This window comes from Amblyomma americanum, chromosome 7 (assembly GCF_052857255.1).
Source record: "Amblyomma americanum isolate KBUSLIRL-KWMA chromosome 7, ASM5285725v1, whole genome shotgun sequence".
Taxonomy (NCBI): Eukaryota; Metazoa; Arthropoda; class Arachnida; order Ixodida; family Ixodidae; genus Amblyomma; species Amblyomma americanum.
Window position 1 is genome coordinate 8952599 of NC_135503.1, and position 19215 is coordinate 8971813.

Sequence of the window (19215 nt, forward strand, 5' to 3'; positions counted from 1 at the left end):
TTTCTCCGCATCGTTGTAACGACGGGGTGCATAATACGCTCCTAGTTAAGAAACCTGCATGCCATTGGCTTCAGCTAACTTCAACATAACCTCCTAGGCACCTTTTTTTCCTCACCGTGCCCCTTTGAACATTTTGGCGATGATGAAAAATCGCATCGCTCTATGTCGTCTGCTACCGACAAAGGGCAATGCGATATGCTCACAGTTTTGCTGGTGGATGTAATTTCTTTCGGTGCATCTCTTACTGAGCTCATTTTGTTCACGTGACTATTGAGCTACCCTAGTGATTCATCTGCGAGGATACTGTATGAGTGATCCTAAATAACTTTTCCACTTTGCCTGAAGCAGTTCATCGGCCTCAGAAACGCATTTTATTCACAAAAATTTACACAACGATTAAAAACATTTTCACCTCAATTTTAGGCAAGGCTTTTATTGTAAGTGCAAATTTTGTAAAATAAAATTATAGGAAATCTTGGCTTCCTGGCAGGCACATTCTTCGAGCAACCAGCTGAAATTATGTGAAATGGAATATCATCCTAACATGTCCTTTCCTGGTCTAAGCAGCTCACCGACTAATTTTCTGGTATTCAGAATGTTTTTACTTCCGGTTCTTCAAAAATGGAAGATGGTTTTATGTAAAAAGCAGTGATACTACAGCAGTGAGCTCGGCTGCCAAATTTTCACAGTGGCCAGAGAGCCAGATCTCTGTTTTTGCCTTAAACACCAATATCAAGGGTACTGTCTTCATGTAGCTTTATAGGAGGCTAAAACATGTCATGTAAGTATTTTCCAGGTCAACTACCATTTGTAGAGGGGACCCTGCAGAAAGACGACGGTCACCCTTGTCGTTCATGCGAGTGAACTCGGCTGGCTTGAGTTCGCTGTCGCTTCTTTGGTCATTAGAAGCAAATTAAGACAGCCTTCACAGCCTGTCTTCAAGACACCATCTTTTTTTTTTTTGCTACATAACCGTGCAGCTAACAATACGAAACAGCGCTAACAATACGAGAGCGCATAGTTGAGACGTACACATGAGCGCTCATGTGTACTGTCGCGATGGAAAGAAACGCGAACAACCCGGCACCTATGCGCTCCACTGTTGTAAGTCATTTTGATCGTGTTTTTACATGGATGGTAAGAAAAAGATGTTAGAGTCATCCTAGAAAGCATTATCGATGGCTCCGGCATCCTTTAGCTACCACCGAAGTAAAAGCGCGATGAGAAGAAATGCGAACAGCGGAGCACCTATTGGCTCCGCTCTGTTCACGTTTCTTTCGATCGCCCCTTACCTATTGTGTCTGCACCCCCGAATTGTTAGCGCTGTGTTTAAAGAATGATCCACCACCAACACGGCCAAGCTTCTCCATTAGGATATTATCCGCCTGTCACTTGATGCTACAGTGCAAGTGGAATGGTATGGCGGTATTTTCAGAACTAAGTGCTGCGCCTGCTGCATCCGCATGTTGCCTGCATCTAGAATTTATCTTCAAGCTCCTGCATGCCACTGGGACATGTTTGCTGGCTAGCATCTGCGTGCAAAATGGCAATGAAGATGCCAGGCTCTATGTTTCCCGTAGAAACTGAGTGGGAAAGGTTGTTAAATGCAAGGCAGATTACAGTATAACTAGGAACGCCTGCTCAGACGCTGGGCACGGGTATTGCAGCCAGAACGAAGACTGGCGCACAATTCTGATAAGATGCCTAGCTGGATCCTGGCTCACTCTACTTGTCATTATTAACTGAAACCTGCACGTTCTGTTAGGTACTTCAACAGTGACAACATGCTAAACAGTGTCGCACGCAGTCTTGTAGCTGTCGGCTTGCTTATAAAAGCCTTGCCTTCCATTAGTCTGGTTTTCCCATACGCTCAGGTGCGACAGAAATAAATGAAGCTTGTCAACAGATGCAGAATTGGGACCTTAGAACACCAGCTGCGAGGCGCGAAAAAGCAAGTGTTGAGCCGCTCTACTGCCCGGCCAGCACGGCGGCAGAGGTGCGGAGCTAGTAAAAGGCGTGGTAGCACCTCTTGCGGCGAGGAGAGGCGTTGTGCTTCAGCCGCTCCGCTGCTGCGCGCCTCCATTCACGCCACTAGACCAGTATTCTAGTTCATTATAGCACCGGCAAAAAGCCTATAAGATGGCCGATTTTGGCCCGCAGGCAACTAAAATTAGTCCGAAAAATCGAACTTTCAAACTTTTAAAAGCTGAAATATCCGTCGCGAATATGTATGTGCTTCTGTGGGATGACTGACGGTGCCGAAATATCCTACAAGTCAAAATTATTGGAGTCTGAATTACCCGTCCGCTACTGTAGTACTTTTCAGAAAAAACTTTGTTATATCGCAAACTTCATTGCACCGAGGTGTTTGTCTTTCAGTGGCACAAATGATATCACGCATTCCTAAAACCTTCCCATTACATTTTTTTCCCCATGTGCATTTGTGAAGATATTGCAAGCGATTTTAGAAGAAACACCGAGAGCGGCGAGATCAGTTCAGTAAAGCTTCATTGCCTCAAAATCGCATATCTCAAAATATCAGTTTAGTTGAAATTTTCTGCGCCGCTGAGCTGCTCCCCACAAAGCCTTGCATTTATATTACCCTTTACATCGAAGTCTTTTCTCAACGAATTGCGGATATCTCGAAATCTTGACTGAAAGCTGGAGGTAAATGCCGCCACTGAATAATTATCATGAGCTTCGTGCTTTGCTGCAGCGACTGCCACGAAGCGGGTGCTTTCACTGAATACGAAACTGAGTGGCGCTGCCGAAGTCCATTCATGGCGTCAAGCAACCCTGCGGCCCATCACGTGCCCTCGCGGGCTGATGGGAACGGGACATGCAAGCAGGAGGCCCCCCAAAAATAGTGCAGCTGGTTTGGCATACTTTGTGCGCTGTGACATCAACCGTGTGTGCACACGCGCCGAATGCAATTTACCGACCATCAACTGTGTTCACACTTCACGGGACTGGGTGTGATGGTGTGGTTTGGCTGAAGGCATCTAACATCCCAAAGTGACATTGGCTATGAGGGATGCCACAGTGGAGAGCTCCGGAAATTTCGACCACCTGGGGTATAGAAGAATGTGGTGAAGGGCTAGTTGGTACGACTTTATAAAGATAAGAGCTGCACAAAAAAAGGATGGTATGAGAGAGAAGCACACGGGACGAGCGCAGGCTGCCAACTGGTTTATTGCACTAACACCTCCTTCCTTCAACAACAAAGTGCATGCGTACCAACCACACAAAGCGCCAACCACACAGTCTCTTCAACCCGAGAAATTCCAACTGTATCACAGGGAAGGAGCTACTGTTTCGAAGGTTTTCGTTACAGTTGAAATTGCAAAGAAAAGAATTGTCATTATACTGGTGGCGTAATGCACCTGCATAAAATTTGCAGACAACATGCTGTCTTGTTCACTGTTTTCTGAAATATTATTTTGCTATATGTTATATGGCATAAGAAAGCATCTTATTTGTGACGTGAAAGATGCTAAATTTACCTGAAACAAAGAAATCACTGCTAGTTATAGCTCACTCTCTGAAAAATAGTGAGTTTGCTTAGTACACAGTTGTGTACATAGTGCTTAGTATGACAAGTGAATGCCTCAGCAACAGGGTACGAATACGGCAAAGTAAACTGGTCATCTAATGTAAAAACACAGAGTGAGAAAAATGGGGCGTACTGTATTTACACACCTAGTGAACCCACTCTCATATTAAATCCATCCCCCACTTTCGTGAATGAGAATTTACTTTTTTTAATCTCAGCTAAATAAAAACATGCATGTGACCATCAGGGCAGGTGGGTATTTACTTTAGCATGTTTGCTTTAGCATGTTTTCTTTATCACGCTGTGAATGGCTGCAGCCACCGACTGTCACAGAACGGATGGATTATGCCATGATGCAGCAAACACCTTTTGTAGTGAACGATGATAAACACTGGCCCACACGAACTCAAGTTATGCGGGGCAGCAGCTCATAGACCATGAGCTTTTGTTGATGATGGATGGATGGGTGGGCGGACTAGTAGACGGGCAGAAGAGTCCCCCTAAGTTGATGGACTTTTTCTGAAAAAATGAAATTGGGTTCATTATGCAAGTAAATGCGGTATATGTCAAGTAAGCACCATTTTACTTGCGGTGCTGCTAAGCTCAAAAAGCTCCTGGAGCTTTGGACACCTGTTTACAATTGGTCTAACAATTACTACTTTAGGGTTGTTACCTTATTTGGGCGAGTTTAAACTATGAAGTGCAATGCAATGTCTCTTGAAATGTGCATTTTACACTTATCATTGTGCATAATGGAAAGTTTCGAATGCTGCATGGCAGTGTGCAATAGAAATAAGTTAAGGGGTTGTTTTAAAAGGTGTTCAGTTTTTATCATGTGTATACGTAGTGAGCATTTGTAGCTCTATATACATGTGAGAACTGTCTTGTAAAATTCTTTACCACAAAAGCATCTAAGAGGAGACTAATAAAAAAAATTAATTTGTTACCGCAGTGTTGAAAACTTTTTATTATTTTAGTTTAGTTGTTATATCCGGATCTTGTGACTATGTTTTTCCTGTTTTTTTCTTCTTCTAAATTTGTTTATAGCGCAAACAATTGAAGTGAGCCTTCAGACGAGTTCAAGCCATCTATAGTTGTTTTTAAGAAAGCTGAGGTGTGTCTTCCAGCCATTAAATTTGTTTTTACTGGAAGCTAAGTGCTATTATTTGAGTAGGTTCACTTGTAGAAAAATAATGTGGTTCAAGGTTTCATCTCGTGATTTCCCATATTCCTCCCCAGTGCACGACTTGTGCCACTGCTGAGGCAGTACTTGGGGATGGCTCAGTACCTGGTGAACCTGCAGCTTGCCTACCACAGGACGGAGCTCAAGCTACTGCATGTGCTAACGTCCGTCTTCATCAGTCTCGCCCAAAAGGCAATTATTTCATGCTTTTTATTATTATTTTCTTTACAACAGTGTACAGGTGCCTGGAGCAGTGTTAGGAACATAGAATGCACAAAAATGCTGAATTGTCTGCCACCTAGAGGTGTGGCCCAATATTGAAAGGTGCACTCTGCAGTTTGCAGTGAGAGTGATGAGCACACCTTTCAGTCTGCCATGTTCAGAGAACTCCTGCAGTCACCCGTGCTTTAAGATAAAAATAAATAAGAAATATATAAAAATAAATCAAACATTTCGAGTAGACAAATTATGCTACCAGTTTCTGTTAGACCCATGCGTATGTACAGCGTATGCTTGGTATTGTGAATCTGCTTGCAGGGTTGAAAGAGTCGGAATCAGGAACTCTGCAACCACACATGAAGCTCATGTTTATTATAGCACGATTATGCATCTAGTTGTAAACATGCGAGTGACATTGCTGCCATGCAGGAACTTGTGAGCGTTTGGTGTGGTCAAAGCAGCTTTCATGTCATATAGATGAGTGTATTTACTGATGGGTTGTCCTGTAGATTCGTTGTATCAGGGCAAAGAATTTGATGCCATAAATCATGGGTTCTCAATCTGGGTTCCGCACGCTGCTTTCGTGGGTTCCGCGAGTACCCACATTGGCTGTTTTCCCTTCCCGGTACGCTTCAGGCAGGCATGTGCGAAACACACAGTACCTGGTTTGTTAAAACTGATTTCAGAGCATTAGATCTTCTGAGCTCATTCCTCAGTTTCATGTCATTGGTGTTGGTGAGGTACGCAGCACATACCTTGGCAGCATACCAAGATGCTGCACGCCAGAAACAGTGCCGTGTGTTTATATTTTAATGGGAGTTCCGGCGGCGGTGATTCACCCAGCGAACTTGGCAGTGTGCCAAGACACTGCTACACCCTGCTGCATCAGTGCACGTATGTTTAGAATGCGGGCAAGATGGTGTGGAAGGGGCATGGTGCACAAGGCAACGCGTGTTGCACGCACTTGTGCTCATGGCAACTGAAAGTGTGGGCTGCATCCAGACAAGATAAAAAAAAAAAGCATGAGCATCTCTTTGGGCGTTGTTCTGGGCGACTTGAGAGTGTCAGCGGCGCTGGGACGAAGTATTGTTGGCAGTGAGCGCATTTGCTGTCGAAATCCGCCCTTTTCACAAGATGTGGCACCCTCTGGGGAGTGGCGAAAATTCTGCTACTGATTGAAAACAAAAGCACATGGGAGATGCAGACGCGATCTGGTTCCATGCGGAGCCAGCTGCGCATGCAAAGTGGCAAGTGTGTATGTGCACTTGACAGCTGCAGCCATCTGTCACATGCGCCTGTCACTAACATGAACTGCGCATGCACAATAGGAGCAGGCAGTTTCATTTTCAACCACTTGAGCTGCAAGAGAAGAAGCGCGCACGCGCAGGGCAGCCTTGTGAAAAAGGTGGGTTGGAACAAAAAAAAAACGCTGATGCCGGACCAGGCAGCAGCAGATATCCAGTGAAAGCCCCGTGCGAGGCATCACATGATTCTGTGCACAGCACAACCAGTCGAGTGCCCGAATGCGGGGGAACATTTGTCTTGCGAATAGTTTTCTGCGTTCTTGTCTTAGGGTTGGAGGTCGGTCTGAGCATGAGTGAGAGATGGGCATAGAATAAAAAACTGATAAAAGAAAAAAAAAGGAAAACTTTCAAAAGTGAATGAAACAGCAAAAAACAGCACAAAGGGTCCATTCACAAGCAACACCGACTGATTTTGGCGCCCGATTGTGACGGGGGTTCCTTGGCACATGTTGAGTGTTGGAGCGAGTTCCTTTAGGTGAAAAAGTGAGAATCCCTACCATAAGTGACTATGACATTAATTGTAGCAACTCAGCACAAACTCTGGTTAAATCATGTGGCTGAGATGACCAGCTTTACGCATTGTATTATTGTTAGTAAGTACTATGCATATTTAGAGTTGAACAAGTACCTCCTGGTATTCCTGTCCATTTTTGCCCTATAGCAAATGTCCTGAACAGATGAAAAGCAGTAAAAGCTTGCATCTCTGCGCATCCTTTCTCACACCATGGTCTCACCAGGGCCTGTGCATTCCTGAAGAGTGGCGGGAGGAGATCGAGAGAGAAGGAGCACCAGAGTTCCAGGAACTGGAGGATGGCGGACTAGGGGAAGGACAGGGTGCCAAAGATGTCAGCGACCGAATTGAGTCCGAAGATCAGCTAGAAGGCCTCCAGAATGAACAGGAGAAAGAGGACAACGAGAATCAACCCAAGGTGAGGCCTCTTGAGGAATTGTCCACAAGGACCTCAGGCTTTGCGCTGCACTTATTGCTCTCCTTCTCTTTGAACTTAATCTCTTCAATCATCCGGAGTGTCATTAGCCCTACTGATAACAACAAACCAATTTATTCAGCGGCATTTTTTTTTTTTCACGATTGCACTTTCTAAGACATTTCTCGTTTCAAGGTTGAAAAATCATTTTATGACTGTATTCCTGTTTTTACGGCAACTATATAGTCTGATGAAAGTGCTTGCTTGCTCTGGTGTGTGAGTGCAGGAGGAAGAGAACGGAGTGGAAATGTCCGAGGACTTCGACGCTGTTGCTCAGGATCCTGAGGAGCATGAAGGCAACGAGGAAAAGAGCGATGACAATGACAAGGATGAGGAGGAGGAACTGGAAGACCAGATGGGGGATGTACAGGCCAACCAGGAACTTGACCAAGAGGTCTCTTGTGTTCTATTCATGCTGTGTTGTGCTCTGTTTGTGCTCCACACAGTTTTAACCTCTGCATGATCCTCTGTAACACTAGAAGGCGAGGGTGCCAACAAAGGGAACTGAGGCACCTCCGCCTGAAAGCAGTTGACCTGACTGCATGATTGATTAGGCTTGTCCTTTTCGGTCATTTTTACATTTTTACTGAGCACCTGAAGTGGCGTATGAAAACTGAAAGGTGGAGTACAGTAAAAGCTCGTTAATTCGAACTTGAAGGGGACTGGAAAATTGTTCGAATTAAGCGAAGTTCGAATTATCGAATGGGCGCTACAATGAGCGGTTATAGCACCCCACTGCGCGGGCAGAACCCGAAGCAGTCGCATCTAGACTCGTTATCGTGAGCTGGGCGCTACTACACGTTTGTGGTGGGCATATTCTGAGAATTAAATTCATCCGGTCATAGTGGCAAATGAAACAAATTGATTGGCCAGTTATGCGCCAGAAACAAGTACTAGAATGCATTCGCGTGAGCAGCTAGCTTTAGTGCTGGAATATAGGATGCTATTTATGCTCCAAAAGATGTTTATTTGCGGGGAAGGGGTGTCAAAATTAAAAGTAATCGGCGAAGTGCATTTGCTTGCGTTTCTTCTGCCGAGACTCCATCAGCATCATCTGCAGCTTGCCCAAAGCTCTTGTGCAATGTGAGAGCACTAACTGACAGAAAAGTGGCGTGCTGCAACATCGAGCGCCGACACTATTTTATGTGCACTTGGCGGTGGCACAGTCTCGTCGCCGCCATTGGAGTTATCACTGTCGGCTGTTCTCACTGCATGTGAGCCCTGCGATGTCTGCTGGCAGCATGCAGCCTCAATTATATCGGCGTCACTCAAAGGCTCCAACATCTCCATGCTGCTGTCCACGTAGCTTACACTTGCGGCACCAGCAAAAGCCGTCATCGCTGGAACCGCCATACTGCGTTGTTTACACCACGTGATTGCGACCCAGCGACCGCAGCACAACGAAAACCTGGAACGGCTCGCGCCTAAGCATCATCGGCGCGGGCGAGTGCTCTGGCAGCGAAAACCTGCTACAGCATGCACTGGAACGCGGGCTCCGTGCGCCTCGTGCACCCGGCTTTTTTTTTTTTTTCCATTGTTTTACATCTCTGGTAAATTTGGAGCGTGTTTTACTTGCTAAGGGTCAACTTCTATCTACGAGGAGCAGTGTCAGCCAGTGACTCCTAGTTCGAATTAACCGTAGCGGATGCTGACTTGTTCGAATTATTGTGAGTTTTCTCTCATTGAAATACATAGGGCTGTGCCGGGGCTGTGCAGGGCATTCCAGTACTTTTTTCTGGTGCATAACTGGCCGATCAATTTATTTCATTTACCATTAGGACCGGATGCATTTAATTCTCAGAATATGCCCGCCACAAACGCGTAGTAGCGCCTAGCTCGCGATAAGGAGTCCAGATGTGACTGCTTCGGGTTCTGCCCATGCAACGGGTTGCTATAACCAATCATTCTAGCGCCCATTCGGTAATTCGAACTTCGCTTAATTCGAACAATTGTCTGGTCCCCTTCAAGTTCGAATTAACGAGCTTTTACTGTATAGTGTGAATTTCTTCATCTCTGTTCTTCACGATACCCACAGCGAGCTCACCCACTAGCTTTGTGAGCTGTGAGGCCGCTTCTGCGCGAAAAGCCACATGCTTTAATGTGCTGGGCGCTTCCCACAGAATTTTGCAGATTATTTGTTCCCGGTTTGTGGAATTTAAAAGTTTTTGCCGCAGGAAATTGGTGGCATTAACCATAGTACAGTAGGTGGGGATATCACCCAGAATTGAAGGCTTGGTGGTGTATGACTGTGTCAGCAAAAGTCCTAGTGGCCAGAAATAGCCAACTGCCAGCATTACCAATAGCGTGTCATTTCTGCATGAGGTAATCTATAATGCTGCCATTTCTGCCATCAAGCTGTTAGACTTGTAGCACACATGCAATCGTGCATGAATGCAAGCATGAAGCTGAATGTTGCAGTCCACTGTTGTGTGTGCAAATACTGCAGTGCACCTCTCCATTTAGCACTGCATGGGAACGTACACTTTTTGCACGTCCCACATCTAAGAAACTTTTATACAACCTGGCTGCATGTAAGGTTGCTGCGTGATTTGCTGAAAGCCATGGAATGAGGAAGGTACTGCTTAGTCGCTACAGTTTGAAGTACACATGCCCTCTTTCCTGTGACAGCTCTGGGACAAGGAGGAGGGTGACGAACCTGAGGAGGCAGGTGATGAGAAGGAAGAGGAAGGGGCCAGTGGTGAGGCCTGCAAGCAGCAGCTCGAACTGGCTGCACGAGACGAGTCAGCCGCACCGCAGAACGAGCAGCCACCACCTGCGAGTGCAGACGATGATGGTCCATGTGATAACCCTGAACAGCCCCCACCTGACACAGACTTCATGAACCCAGAGGTACAGGCCCTACATGTACAGCACTTGTCTATTTTTTAAAGGAAGGTGTGCTTTTAATGGCAGAATCGGTGCATTTTTTGTGTACCAGTTCGCGTTCATGGAATTCTGTGCATTGGTTCTTGTGTGTGCAAAGCTACCTTCAAGCTTTCTGCACCACATGACGCATCCAATTATGAATATGTGCTGTATAACTAGAAAATGCATTTTTCAGTGATACTGTGCAGAGTCATTCAGTACAGGTGGTGTATTGATGCAATAAAGTGGGTTAATATAGTAGTGACTACAGAAGAGTTAACGGGCATGATACGGCACCTGCAGTGACAGGCAAGTGTGTGCAACCATGCTGCCTGTTGTGTGCTCTGCATGCGCACTGGCAGTATGCACGGCTGTGGAGATGATGTTGGCACCAGTCTGGCAGGATTCTTTTCCCGAAATGAACTGGCACTGTATGGTGCATACGCAGTAGCTGTGCAGCCACACAGTTTACGGTGCTCTTTGAAGACCATGGCGTGACCATACAAGAGAAAGCCAGATGGAACTGGTTGCAGTTTGAGATGCTGCAAAGTAATGCAACAGTGTGAGGACTGTAGACTCAGGAAACATGAAATTTTAAAAGTGCACTGCTTTGTCAGTGTGTCCCATTTTAAGGGACAATCTACTGACTTTTATCGACTATATTTTTTTACGGCAATTATAGGCTCCTTGCCGAAAGAAGCAAATGCCAGGCTGTGGCACTGAGAAACATATTAGAAAATTTAAAATTAATCAAAATTCTTAGTACGAATCAATTATGCTTATTATTTGGTTCATATTCAGTTCGATAAATTAGTATTGGAGAATTTTAGAATATTCTACAGTGATCGATCATTGTGCCGACCTTCATAAATCCGACCGCAGCAAAGCCACAATATCTGAGCCGATTAACTGCTCCTTTGCACGTAACAATATCTATCATTGATTCATACCCTCAACAGTAATGTGATCAATAACAGAATGCAAGTTGTAACAATATTTCATTGGGGAGACTCTCATTCATTGCTGCAGGTATATTGTACAGAAGCATTGCCTTTCTCCATAGCTTTTTCTTCTAGAAGTGTAGTGATCCTTTAAGAGACTACAAACAGTGTCACAGAGCCTGCGCAATAGCAGCCGTGGTTGCTTATCTTGCCCAGGAACCAGAACCCATGGAGCTTCCTGAAGGTATGGACCTGGGATCTGATGCAGAAGATGGTGCTGATGAAAATGAAGAGGAACACTTGTCCGAGCTACCTAACGAGGAAGAGGCTGCTGTCTCCGACAGTGAGGAGGCTGCTGGTGACGCAGAACAAGAAGCTGGTGGCCCAGAGGAAGGAACGCCTGAAGAGCAGGCCGCTCCTCCGCTGGACATGCAGGACGACAGCGCAGCAGGTTATTGCCATGATTCTGTTCGAGCCTTGAGCATGGCTTCTCTCATTGTCCTTGTTGTGGTGTAGTATGCATAGTGGCTAGCAGCACCACTTTCCACAGTGGAGGCAGAAGCAGTAATCAGCATTCCTGGTGCCTGAGGGTGTTGTAGTGTAGTTCGGACAAAGGTGCATGGGCTCTTGTGCATCTGAGGATATGTGTAGTCCAATTGAATGAAGCTCTCAGTGGAACTGCAGCGTGTCAGGCGTGCATTACGTGTTTCTGTGCTGGAATGTTACTTTGCTATAGTTATCGTATTTACTTCTGAGTAATTTTGTGTGTTGCATTCTCACAAATACACGAGGACTGAATACAATGAAGGGAGTTAACAGTTCCAGGAAAAGTGGGTGCTTGCATTGCTAGAGGAAGTTTTAACCTCAGCTGTTGTATCTTAATACGTTAAGTATGTAGTGGCAAGTTTCAGGCTATCATGGTTCACAGAAATAGCCAAGGTTAACTTCAGTCACTGTATAATGTATGGTTAACTGCTGCTTGTTCCCTTTTTTAACACTGGATCTTTGTTTACACACATCACAGCAGTGTGGTTTCTTTTTTGTTCAGGTGATGCATCTACCGAAGCTGAAAATGCCGGCACTGGGTTAAATGCCAGCAATGCAGAGCAGGGCTCGTCACTTGAAGAAGCTGGACAAGAAGAAGGAACCGTAGGTCACGGTAAGCAAAGCCTTCTTCTTTTATGGGCTTTCTGCAACGTGTACTTGTTCCTTGTGCACATCTCACTGAAACCATGGTGTTTTGGTATTTTTGGTACTGATACTGTGTGGCTGTTCACGGTATATGATGTCAAAACTGTGCATCAAAAAGTTCAGTGAAGGGACTTTAGACCAAACTTTCGTTTCCTTAGTGTCATTAAATAGTTTCTTCAGCAGTGAAAGCCATCTATTTTATTTAACTGAAGACCTCAAGGTTAATTTAACAAATGTGTAATTTTTGTTGTGTTTGTGGCTTGCCCTCAAGCAGTAGTGTTTCAAATCAAACCTTTATTTCAGCATCAGGTATGCAAGACATGCAGTGGTTTGGCTAGCCCAGAACTCTTGTTTAGAATTTTTAAAATTTGTTTCGTACATCTTGCTTTACTTTCATTACATGCACATCACTGTTGTGATGTCCTGTTATATGTTATATAACCGTTATATGTTGCATGAGTCGCAGAAATATTAACAAAAGTGGAGCTGATGCAAGCACAACCTTGAAGTTCTTCAGTGACCAGAAATGAACCGTCATGCTGTACCATTTTCACCGTTATGTCAGTCCGACCCAGTGACTTATCGAGCTTCAACAGCATCTTCAGAATGAAGGTCCACTGGGGGTGATTTCAAAGCAGACACTTTGACAGCACAAATGAGGAAAGCAGCAGACGCCCTCAGTCATCAACCAGCGGCGCAAATGTTGCTGCCATTGCAAAATTCATCCGAGAAAAACCATATAAAAGAGTGAGAAGGGTTCTGGCTACTTCCAGTATTCCAGAATTAAGCCTCCAGCATGAGAAACTTCAACTTATCCAACAAAATGACAAACTTCAAGCATTCAACATACTGTATTTACTCGCATAATGAACCCACTTTTTTTTCCAGAAAAGTTGACATCAGTTTGGGGGGAGGGTTCATTAGGCGGGAAAAAGTTTCCAACAGTTTTTTTTTTGGAAGGGTCGAGATTTCATATATCTCGGTCCGTCCTTTCCTCATCAACAGACTCATGCGGTCAGACGCCTTTGTGCCTCTAGTGTTTCGCATCATTCACTTTGACGGGATCCCATCCAGCAATTTTGTGGTTTGCCGAGCGTGCCCCCCCCTCCCTCCACCTCTGGCAGGAGCTCTCCTCAAAATACAGTAAAAGCTCGTTAACTCGAACTTCACGGGACTGGGAAAAAAGTTTGAATTTTCCGATGTTCGAATTATCGAATGGCCTCGAAAAAACTGACAAGAACCATTTGCATTATGGTATATGTACTGTATTTATTCACGTAACGGACTCACTCGCATGCCTAAGAATTTGAAAGAGAAAAAAAGCCTCAGTCATTGACGCTTCCCTCTGTTTTGCACCATCATGGTCCACAATGCATTTCTTGGCAGTGCGCCAAGATGCTGCACAGCGATAACATCACAGTGTGTTTACCTTTTAACGTTAGCTCTATCATAAGGGGGGGAAGCGAACTTGGCAGAGGGAGAGTGCCAGCGCTTGTCCGGTTGTGCAAGCCTCGTTTTCAGTACGTTCGCCTTAATCTTTGCGTTGCGTTATGCGAAACAAATATATTGCTGTCTCAATGCCGCAGTTTGTTCTTTTTTTTTTTGTCTTGAAAAGGAAAAACGCCCAAAAATTAACTCTCCCTTTCGATGTATGCCACCACTGTGGGATATCCTGGGCAGCCTTTGGAATGGTAAAATAATAACCTATAACTTTTGGCTGCAAGTTTGTTCTATTTGAAAAAAGGCAACTGCCAATCTTGGTTTAATTTTCCGGGGTTTTGGTTTGTTTTTTTTTCAAGAAGGTCAGGTGGAATATCTTCCAGACGAAATAGGGTAGCACTTGAACGATGAGTCCGCAAGTGCCTTCTACTGTTTCTATACACTTGTTGAGGTTCAGAACACAGGACATCGCATCCTTAATTTTTTTTTCCTATGCAATATAATTCACTGCTGTTCTGATTGTAGTTTTATTCGTGAAAATTTTATAATGCTATTAAAATATTATGCGCTCAAGGTGTTTTTATAATGCTACTAGGAGATTTTACAGCTACCCTTCCAGCGGGATGGAATGGAATAGCCCACTATTTTCAAAATGAAGGCCATTCATGCAAATCGCCTTATAGTGCACCATTTTCTACCCATGGTGTCAGTGCTTAACCTTTGTTCAAGTTCACTTAAATTTGTTGCGCAGTTCACTTAAATTGGTTGCACCATTAATTATAATGGCCAACCCATACATTTACTGCTTCTTCTAATACTCTCTTCTCAAAGCTTTGGTTTTCACTACTATTTAATGCAGACCTTATAATTGAGTTCCATGTCGCTCCTGCCTGGTCGTAGAAATGACTGTTTTTCAAAATTTCTGTTTAATGTTAACATAATCACTAGTCAAATAAATGCATTTTAGAATTATAAAATGCTAATTTTGATGCAGTCAACAACGCAACTAACTTCCACTTTTAATAGAGCATTCATTTTGGGCTTGGACGTACATTCTCAGATGGGACATATATTCACTAATAAAATAACAGCTGTTATGTTCACATGATACATATATGCAGAAAACTGCCCTGTTTTCATTTTGTACTGGTGCTCAAGCGATGGAAAGAGTTATTTAAAGGGACCGTGGCAGACGCCTTAATGGCGTCACTGCAGGGACTGCGGCTGCCTGCCAGTCTTTGAGAGCTGCTCAGTGATCACGAATAGTGGCCCCCTTACCAAAGAAATAACTGAAACTGTTCAAATGACTTCTGCCGCATCAGCGAGCCTGTTCTCATTCTCACAGAAAGGGAAATGTCACGTTTCTGTCCCCGTCGGCGGACATAGGTCTCTAATATATTTGTTTCTTCCCATAGTTTTATTTACTGCCTTCTTTTCTCTGCTTAATGAGCTTTTGCTTTATTGTTTGTTTTTTTTCGTGCTTCTCTTTTCTTTTGCCGCTGTGATGGCTGATCAGTGGTTGTAGTGCGTGCTCGGATGCTGACCCGAAAGATTCGAGTTGGATCCCGCCGCAGCGGTCGCATTTAGATGGAGTAAAAGTGCTATAAAGGCACGCGTGTACTGTGCGTGCGATGTCAGTGCCCATTAAAGAACGTACCCCAGGGGTTTGAAATTATCCAGAGTGGCTACGACGTCCTTCGTAACCTGAGCCACTGTCCCGAAGCGACTCAGCTTATGAGGTTAAACACCAGGTTAAACCCCATAAAACCGATCTAAACCTTTCACATTTGTTCCCACACCTCTGTTCGTTCTTTTTAGTTTTTGTCCACACCCTTTCATCCTTGCTTTACTGTCGTTTCGCACTTTTGCCGTGTGGTTTCACCTCCATTTCATTTAGCCAATCTTCTTTCACCTCCCCCTCGAGCTTATCGCTTGTAATTGTTCGTCCACTTTGCCCGCGTTCGCTGGCCGCCTACTTTCTCTGCAGTGCAGTTTCCCTGCAGTGCAGATGGTTTTTTGCTCATGTGCCTTTGGCTGGCAATGCATCCTCAGGGTGCACCGCTCAGGCAGCATGTTCGCGGTCGGCCGTATGTAAAGTGGTACCTGCGTTTTGTAGACTTTTTGCATATTTTTATGTCTCCAAAGGACGTGCTTACTCACTTTTATTATCCCAACGAGCTTAAAGCGCCACCCTTTCCCAACGACAACGCTCAAACTCGCTGACTGCAGCGACACAGCAACGCAGATGGCCAGCTTTTACCCTCCAGTATTCGATGGCAGCGCCGCACGCGGCCGACTGCTTTTTTTGCTTCAGCGCCTCCCATTGGAACCCACTTAGCTCTTGCCACTACAAAGCCTTCTAGAACACTGTAGCCGGGCGGACATGTCTAGCCCGGCTTGATCGGCGGCGAAAGGCCGGACGCCAGTTTCCCGCAAAAAAAAAAAAAAAAAAAAACTATTCATGTGGGTCGCCCTTTACTGTGCCATGGGCAATTGGAGCGGACGCCGTCTACTGTCACTCAGTCACTGGAACGTGCGATAGCAGCAAACGCCTTTTGCAGCTAACGATGATAAAAGCCAGTGTCATGATCGCGGCTGACCGTGTGTTTCAGTTGGCGACTGATGGGTGGAAGGATGGACGACACTCGCAAAGAAAAAAAAGTTTTTCGCACGTAATTTGTATTGCCTGTCCGAAGTCATAGCCATTCATGGGCGTTGGCTGGGACAGCGTCGACAGAACTTATCCGTATTTTCAAATTAATAGGGCTCGAATTAACGAGTACAGTAAAACCTCATTGATACGGTCCCGGTTCGTACGATTTCCCGGTTCGTACGCTCAACAGCGCGGACATTAAAAAAAAGCCCCATAGAGTTGCACTATATTATTTCCCGGTTAATACGTTCCCGGAAAACACGATTTCCCGGCTACTGCGTTTGAAATTTCGACAAACTGCGGTCGTATAATACGTTTATTGACCAACCGCACATGTGCAAACATACAAGTGGGCCGAACGAGAGGGCACGCAACATGGTTTTTGCGGCAGTCACCCGTTGTGGTGGCTTCTCTGCAATACTTCGGTGCCACGAGGTGAAGCACCATTATCAAGGGCAAAATATAAAAACGGCGCGCTAGCATTCTCGACGGTCGTTTCTGCGGGGACGCGGTATGAAGTTTCTTCGCGGTGCATAAGGGAAAGGAGGCGAAGCTTCTTACGAGCTACAGCGATGCGCATATATACGAACGGGCCGGGTCTGTGAAACGCGGCTTAAAAAGCAGAAACACTTCGACAATCAGCCGCCGCGGTGGCTTTTCCACAATACTTGGAAGCAAAGGGGCGAGGCATCCGAAAAATGACGAAGAGATTTTGGTTACTTTCTTCACTGCCGTCGACGGACTGGATGCGTTACGAATTTCCTTCCGCGCTAAAGACAGCGCGAACGCGGACTGAATTCAGCGAACACTGGAATGGGATCTGTTCAGCTCTTATGCCGAGAAATGCCAATCGACATTTTTGTAAAGTGAAGGTGTCAATAAATGTCTTTTTACCCCATCCTACAGTTACATTTCTCAAAATCAGGCGGTTTGGATCATACGTTTTCCCGGATAATACGTTTTTCCCGCAGTTAAAAAATAAAACGTATCAACGAGGTTTTACTGTATCTAGTTGCGAGTTTTGGAGGCTGCCCGGAAAAGAGGGTAGGCAGCCGCCACCGCGGCCGCAATCCCCTACCCTCCGGCGCCGCCGGCTTCCGTGCCAGGGATGACGCCATTTAGGCTTTACCCACTCTTCCATGGTTTTATCTGGTTTCATCTTCTGTCCCTGTTTAGGGCATGCGCATTCTCTAACTATGCGGAGGTGCATTTTTTTTTTCTTTTGGCCACGTGCTGTGTGCCAAGCCGCCCAGACGCGGCAAAGCATAGTTAGAATTATCCGTAGCGGAACCGACTCGCTTAGAGACTCGCATAGAGACATGTGTCATTTGAAAATGTGGCCCTGGAGTTCTTAACGCTTGTTAAGTTTTTAAGGGGTTTTTAAGTGAGCCGGTAAAAAATTGTAAAATAGTTTGTTATAGCCGAAATTCGTAATATAAAATTTCGTCAGAAATTTCGTGATGGAGAAGCTAAATTAAATAAGCCACAAAAAATGAGCGGTAAACGCCAGTTAAGTTCGTTTCGCCGCACAGCACCACAGCATGAAGCGGCGGCGGTAGGTCAAACGCCAGCTATGGTGGCTTCGTCGCGTTACAGCAGTGTCACGTAAAAAATTCGGATGCGAGGACAGTAGCTATCACAGTTTTCACTACCTGCGCTCCGTGCCAGTCGACATAAGTAGAGGATAACTGTTGGAAAGCTGGTTTCGGGGGCACTATTGACGGGTTTGATAGGTGCAAACGGGTGCCAACTGCCCGGTTACCAGCTGTTCTCGCCGCTATATCTTCTGTGACGCTGTTAGAAAATGTGAGATAAAAGCGTGAACCGTGGCATGAACGCTTGCCACTACACCACCAGTCACCTGTGGAATGTGGCAAAGCCTACCCCCTGCCATCCGAACAGGCACAGCTTGGCACTTACCAGTTCGATATATCTGCTTTATGGCAAACCGCGTTCTGTATGTGAAGTAAAAAATGAATGTGTATGTTAAAAATATTTAGGAACAGTTCGACATAGCCAACAATTCGTAATATCTGTGTTTGTTGTAACGAGGTCTGACTTACGCACCTTTTAATCTGTTGTGGGAAGCAGCCGTGACGCATGCTCAATGCCAAGATATGACCATAGTGGCGGGGCAGGTGCGCATTGGCACCGCACCAGCAAGAAAGCTTTTTCCTAAAAAGCATGCTCCCGCAAGACGGTTTTCCCATAGTTTTGCGCGAAGGTGCACGGAAGCCATCTTATGGGGGTTTGCTTTCTTGTGCAGAGCATTTTATATATTTTAGTGCAAAAGTACTTCTAGCCGCACTCTCCGTGTGTCAGTGGGGTCTATACGAAGCTTTGAGTAGCAAGTGTAACTGGGTCAATGAACACCTCAGTCGTGCTGTGAGGAAGTGATGGTGTCCTCCTACTAATTGAGGCAGTTATGCGGCGTTCCTTTTCTCAAAACCAATGGAAGGTTTAGGCTGTTGATTTTGAGGAAAGAAAGGCACGTAACTGCCACCCTGGGTCAGTGAACACCTCAGTCGTGCTTTGAGGTAAGTGGTGGGTGGTGTCCCCCTGCAGAAAACCGTGCTTAGCAATGCTAAACCACCAGCCATTTTTCTTCTTTCCTAGGCGATGCTAGACGCCGTGAGTGCCCTTAGGCAGGTTCGCAGTCGCTGCGAAGGTTCGTCTTAATCGGAGCAGATGCAAAACAGTCCATCTTAAGCGGATTTATTTTACATTGAGCACTGTTAGCAACCAGCCTTATGGTCTCGCATTGTTCATCTTGTCCGGAAATTGATCTTAACCAAGTTCTTCTTAATGGGAGTCTAGTGTATGCAAATATCTGCTGTCGATGACCGCCACATCAATTTTCTTTCTCCTTTTCTACTTTGC

The 19215-nt window shown here is 45.3% G+C and overlaps 1 protein-coding gene across 1 annotated transcript in view; it reads left to right on the forward strand.

The window, feature by feature from the left end:
- The window catches only part of LOC144098391 (midasin), a 215597-nt gene that overhangs the window by 190198 nt on the left and 6184 nt on the right, over window positions 1-19215 (forward strand). Inside the window, exons 67-72 of the mRNA XM_077630990.1 lie at window positions 4793-4928; window positions 6997-7188; window positions 7472-7639; window positions 9874-10095; window positions 11268-11502; window positions 12100-12210. Coding sequence (XP_077487116.1) covers window positions 4793-4928; window positions 6997-7188; window positions 7472-7639; window positions 9874-10095; window positions 11268-11502; window positions 12100-12210 — 1064 coding nt within the window. The remainder of the gene's footprint in view (window positions 1-4792; window positions 4929-6996; window positions 7189-7471; window positions 7640-9873; window positions 10096-11267; window positions 11503-12099; window positions 12211-19215) is intronic.